Source organism: Gavialis gangeticus, unplaced genomic scaffold (assembly GCF_001723915.1).
Source record: "Gavialis gangeticus isolate Ggan-Ray unplaced genomic scaffold, GavGan_comp1, whole genome shotgun sequence".
NCBI classification, from domain to species: Eukaryota; Metazoa; Chordata; order Crocodylia; family Gavialidae; genus Gavialis; species Gavialis gangeticus.
The window spans coordinates 172610-178102 of NW_017728968.1; the positions used below are offsets into that span (position 1 = coordinate 172610).

General features: G+C 61.4%; 2 protein-coding genes across 2 annotated transcripts in view; both read left to right on the forward strand.

Annotated features, from left to right (window-relative positions):
* Nucleotides 1-32: 32 nt before the first annotated feature.
* On the forward strand, nt 33-4734 carry BABAM1 (BRISC and BRCA1 A complex member 1). The gene is made up of 9 exons (XM_019504590.1): nt 33-415; nt 569-627; nt 1105-1225; nt 1496-1574; nt 2221-2245; nt 2782-2911; nt 3529-3615; nt 4100-4301; nt 4350-4734. Exons 1-8 carry the CDS (start codon nt 140-142, stop codon nt 4298-4300), a joined length of 978 nt encoding a protein of 325 aa, XP_019360135.1. The 5' UTR covers nt 33-139; the 3' UTR covers nt 4301; nt 4350-4734.
* Nucleotides 4735-5235: 501 nt separating this feature from the next.
* ANKLE1 (ankyrin repeat and LEM domain containing 1) overlaps nt 5236-5493 on the forward strand; it is an 8282-nt gene continuing 8024 nt past the window's right edge. The window contains exon 1 of the mRNA XM_019504483.1: nt 5236-5310. Coding sequence (XP_019360028.1) covers nt 5255-5310 — 56 coding nt within the window. The 5' untranslated portion in view covers nt 5236-5254. The remainder of the gene's footprint in view (nt 5311-5493) is intronic.

The window sequence follows — 5493 nt, forward strand, 5'->3', positions numbered from 1 at the left end:
CGGGGTGCTGGTCAGCGCAGGGTTCAGGACACCTCCCTTCTGCTTGCCCTTGGCAGCGCCAGCCCCGGACACCCCCGGCCGGGCGCAGGGAGCCGCTCGCGGCCTCAGGCTGGAGTCGCCGGTGGAGCGCGGGTCCCTGATGGACACCTCGGAGCCAGGCAGCGCAGCCGAGGAGGAGGAGGAGAAGGCGTCGGAGCAGCGGCCCCGCACCCGCTCCAACCCTGAGGGGGCCGAGGACCGGGCCCTGAGCGCACAGGCCAGCGTGGGCAGCCGCAGCGAGGGCGAGGGCGAGGCGGCCAGTGCCGACGACAGCCCGCAGGGCACCGCCGCACCCAGCGCCAAGGCCTGGCAGGTCCCGGCGCCCCCCGTCGAGTTCCAGGTCAAGACGCCCAGAGTCAACTGCCCCGAGAAGGTGGTGAGTGCGGGGCCCCGTCTGCCCTCGCGGCCCGGACCCGGGTCCCGCAGCGGAGGGAGCCCAATCGGACCCTTCGGGGCAGCTGGCACGATACCGAAAGGGGGTGGCGCTGGGTGTGGCAACAGGCTGACCCTGCTACTCTCTCTGCTGCAGATCATCTGCTTGGACCTGTCCGAGGAGATGTCGCTGCCGAAGCTGGAGTCCTTTAACGGGTGAGCAGCCCTGCGCCCGGGGAAGGCCCGCAGCACGGGCCGTGGGCTGCGCACCAGGGGGAGAACGCCAAGACCTGGATCCCAGTCCCGGCTGTACCGGGCACTCGCAGTATGATCATGGGCAGGTTTCTTCTCGGCTCTGTGCCTCAGTTTCCCGAGCTGTAAAATGGGGATGAAGCTGTTTGGGGTCTACCCACAGCAAGGCCTCTTGGGCCTGGTGCAGGAGAAGCCCGTGAGAGTAGGCAGGTCTGTCTGTGTTGGGCTCCAGGTGTCAGGCCAGCGTCTCACAGCCTAGTCTGACACCTTGGTGCAGGCAGGAAAAGGACCCAGAGAGGGGTTAGGCCTGGACCGGCACAGGGATCAGTATCTGGCCCTTCAGCATGCCCTGAAGATGCAATTGGTGGGGGAGGGTTATGGGGGAAGGGAGGGAGGGAGGGAGGTCCCAGCAAATGTCTGGACCTCGCGCGCCCTCGGCAGGTCAAAAACGAACGCCCTGAACATCTCTCAGAAGATGATCGAGATGTTCGTCAGGACGAAGCACAAGATCGACAAGTGCCATGAGTTCGCCCTGGTGGTGGTGAACAACGATGCTACATGGGTGAGTGAGGCCATCCCAGCGCCAGCCACGTGCCGGGCCCTGATCCCCACTGACCGCCCCTCCTTGTAAAGAGGACACGAACCCTGAGTTCTGCTGACCCCCCCCCCGAGCCCCTTCCAGCCTCAGTCCTCTGCGCTGGGCGCGGTGTCTCCCAGAGCAGTCTCGGGGCCCTGTGTGCACGGTGCTGCACTGCCTCTGCCTCGCCCTGCTCAGGCGCGATCCGGAGGGGGCATCCGTCACCCTCCCTTAACTTGCCCCATCTCTCCCCAGCTCTCCGGCTTCACCTCCGACCCCAGGGAAGTCTGCAGCTGTTTGTACGACCTGGAGACCGTCGGCTGCACATCCTTCAGTATCCTTTGACGGGGGCAGGCAGGCCCAGGGCTGTTAGGTGAGAGGGACCCTGGGCCACAAAGCGGTTGAAACCCCTTCCTGGGATGGAGGCTGTGGGTAGAACCAGACAAGTCCGTCAGTGTCCTGGGGCGTCCTTGCCATCCGCTCTTCTGCCAGGAGATGGCAGCAGGCATCAGCAGAAGAGTGTCGCCATGCTCTCCCAGAGCAAGGACTGCAGGTGTCCCCGGGGGCATGAGCCAGGAGGGAGGTGCAGTGCTAGGAACACCGGGAGTGTGCCCCTGGGCTGGTCACAGCTCTCCCTGGTGCAGCTTCCCCATCTGCGTGACAGGGTCATAGCCCCAGGGTGGCGGGGAGGATGCATACACTAAACCCTGTGAGAGTCTTGGACCCTGTAGGGTGCCAGCATGGAGAGACTGACTGGGTGGCAAGAGCTGCCAGCTCCTCTGTCAGTGCTGGTCCCTGATCAGCCCCTTTTCTGGGCCCTGCACACTTCTGCAGATCGTGCCCATCTGGGCAGCCCCCCATCGTGCCCTGGCCCCTAACACCAAGGTCAAGGATGTGCCCAAGAGCATCCACCCAAAGCAGGGTGTCCGTGTGGGATGGGACGCTTGCCTGGGCTGACCAGTCCTTATCTCGGGCTCCAGATCTAGAAGGCCTCTTCAACCTCATGTAAGTTGGCTGCTCTCGGGGAAGCAGGTGTTGCAGTGCAGTGTTGCTTGTATAGTTCCCCTGGGTGGTGGTGGTGAGGCCAGTATCCAGGGCACTTCATGGCAGCTTCTAGTGTGGGGGGGAAAGCAGCGAAGCGTGCTAGGGATATCCATGGTATCATGCAAAAGGAACCCAACGATCTGCTCCCATGAGCAAGCAGCAGCTTCAAAATCCCTGAGTGCCACTGCAGCAAGTGTGGGGCCGGGCGGCTCTGTGTCTGCTTCTTCCCAGGGTCAGGCTCCCTGCTCCCGTGTGACATACAGCCAATATCCTGGTCCTCCCATCTGCTGTCAGGGAGCACCACAGGCTGCATTGTTTAGCTCAGACTCCTTCACCCCGTTGTCTGGCTTGAGTGGGGTCTGGGACTGCCTTTGTGGGCACCCAGCGAGCACCTGCAGCAGGGCAGGAGCTCCGCATCTGTGCACACGCTTGCTCAGCCTGTGACTTCATGAGGCAGGGGCACTGTGACCCCCGGCTTGTGTCTCGTCATGGCGCAGACAGCAGAAGATCGAGCTGCCAGTCACGGAGAACGTGCAGACCATCCCACCCCCCTACGTGGTGAGGACCATCTTGGTGTACAGCCGGCCGGCCTGCCAGCCTCAATTCTCCATGACGGAGCAGATGAAGGTGAGTGTTCCCTGGGTTCCTTGCTCCTGCCTCCGTGCTGTACCCTGCGGGGTCCCCCCAGGGCAGAGCAGTTGTTCTGTCTGCCAGGGCTGCTGGTCATCCGCCCCTCCTAACGAGTCAGCAACGTCCACTGCTGCTCCCCAGCTCTGCCAGCCTGGCTTGGACGGTCCCCTGAGGAAGGTGACTTTTCCGCAGGCTGGGGCTGGACAGCTCCGGCTGAGTAACGGGCAGTAGATCCCTTTGCCCAAACATGGCCCAACGAACAGCAGCTGCAGTTGCACAAGAGCCAGACTGAATCCAGCTTAGGTTTACTTCGCTTCCTGCTGGGCACGTGTCTGTGGCACAAAATCTGCCCCCACAACTACAGCCGGGGCAGGACCAGGAGGACCCAGTTGCTTCCCCATCTCTCAGTACAGGGCAAAGTGCCCCTGGGAGGAGGGGGCTGAGGCCCATCGTGGTGGATTGTGGCCGTGCACCTGCTTTTGCGGTGACCGTGCTGTCTCCAGGCTGGGAAGCTGTCTCTCGTAGCCATGTCTCCTTGGGTCCTGGGCTCTGTCCCTGGATCTCTGCAGTGAGGCTCTGCAGTGAGATGGGACATTTCCTTTCTCTCTGGGCAGAAAATGCTTCAGTGCCCGTATTTCTTCTTTGACGTGGTGTACATCCACAACGGGGCCGAAGACAAGGAGGACGAGACGAGCTGGAAGGTAAGTGGGGCCTGTGGTGTGCGTGCAGCCAGGACGTAGGTGCCTCCCTGCATGCCAGACCCAGTCACTGTGTCTAAAAATGGCTCTGCTTGCAAGGCATGAACAAGGGTCGGACCTGACTCGTGCTCTTGGGCATTGCATGGTTTCATGTCTCAGCTCTAGCCCCTTTGTGCAGTGATCTCTGGAGCCAGTAAGTGCCAAAGCTTTTACCTCTGAAATGTTCCCATGGGATGGATGTTGTCTTGCTAAGTTGCCAGTCCAAGTCCAGCTTCAGCCAGCACCGTTCTTAATGAACAAGTGTGAGCATCGAGGGTAGCAACAGCTAATGATCCTCTGCATGTGGAACAGCAAGGGCATCCAAGGAGTTTGCAAACAACCTCGCTACATCTTGGGGGCCCATTTCACCCCAGTTCCTTCACCCCAGTCCCTTGTCTGCAGCCCAGCGTGTCCCTGACTGATGTCGGGTTGCTGCTTCCCTCCCTAGGAGATGTACGCCTTCTTCAGCAACCTGGACACCAAAGGCACCAACTACAAGTACGAGGTGTCCTTGACGGGGCCTGCCGTGGAGCTGCACAACTGCATGGCCAAGCTCTTGGCGCATCCCCTGCAGCGGCCGTTCCAGACCCACGCCTCGTACAGCCTGCTGGAGGAAGAGGAGCCCGCCGAGATCGAAGCCACCGTGTAACTTGGTTGTGCAGCGCCCGCCAGGGTGCAGCCCAGGAGGCTGGCTCTCATGGTGTCATGGGCCTCCATGGGGCTGTTGGCAATGAAATGCAGACGGCCTCTCACTTAATTCACTCCCTGCGGGACGGCAGGCAAGTCTGTAGGAAGCTGGTTGCGCCTCAAATGCTCCTTACAGAGATGCCGTCTGAATAGCCTTTAACTTCTGTCTTTTCCAATTAAAAGGTCAGATCTTTGCCTTGCCAGAGAAAGGTGTTGGAGGGGCTGGTCCTCCGTTCTAGCCCAACATAGGTAGCATTTTCCTGAGTGAACTCAACTTTAAAAAATAAAAAGTACATCCGTGTACTCCTTGAGCTTTAGCTTGCTGGCTAGAACAGCTGTGACCTGTAAAAGGCCACTGCAGTGAAACGGAGGTAAGGACCCGACTTTCTTTTTCCCCCAGAAGCTGCCCGCACACCGGAGTCTGTGAATAAAGACACACGTGTAAAGGCATCGTTGCGTGTGAGGCTTTTGTTCTCGCGTGCGTCATGAACCCCATGCAGGGACATGTGTTTTGCATCTGTCCCCAGGTGTCCGTGCATCGGCATTGGCCCCTCCGTGTTGCTTGTGGGATGCAGGCAGGACTGAGGTTTTTGCATCGCATTTAATGGATGTGAAAACCTGGTGCCCCGTCTCCTGAGGGAGGAGCAGGCGGGCCAGTACCCGCGCCCCCGCCCCCCCCCGGTGCACTGGGGTTGGCAGGCCCGGTCCTGCCCCGGCGGGGTCGGGACTCGAACCAGCTGCCCCTTGAGCACAGAGGCGGGGGGAGGTGGCAAGGGCTCGCTCCCTTCGGCCCAGCCACTCCGCGGCGGACTGTCCCCTAGCCACGCTTCCTATTGGCTGCGGCAGCGACGAATGAGGAGCGGGCGGGGCGCGCAGGCGCAGTGGGGCGCGGCGGGACGTTCGGAGTGCGGCCGTAATGACTGAACTAGCGGCGCAGCTTTGCGAGGCGCTGCGCGGCGAGGAGGAGGCGGCGTGAGCAGGGCGGGGGACACTGCATGCACTGCACGGGGGGGCATTGCATGGGAGGTTGAATTGCGCGAGGGGGGTTGCACTGCATACACTGTATGGGGGGGAGGCATTGCATTGCATTGCATGGGAGGGTTGCATTGTAGGGGGGGTATTGCCCTGCACAAGTACAGTGGGGTCTAGGGCTGG

Coding starts and splice junctions, on each gene's coding strand:
- BABAM1 (XM_019504590.1), top strand. CDS start 140: ATGGACACCTCGGAGCCAGGCAGCGCAGCCGAGGAGGAGGAGGAGAAG. Junction 628..1,104: donor AAGCTGGAGTCCTTTAACGG/GTGAGCAGCCCT, acceptor CGCCCTCGGCAG/GTCAAAAACGAACGCCCTGA. Junction 1,575..2,220: donor CGTCGGCTGCACATCCTTCA/GTATCCTTTGAC, acceptor CTCGGGCTCCAG/ATCTAGAAGGCCTCTTCAAC.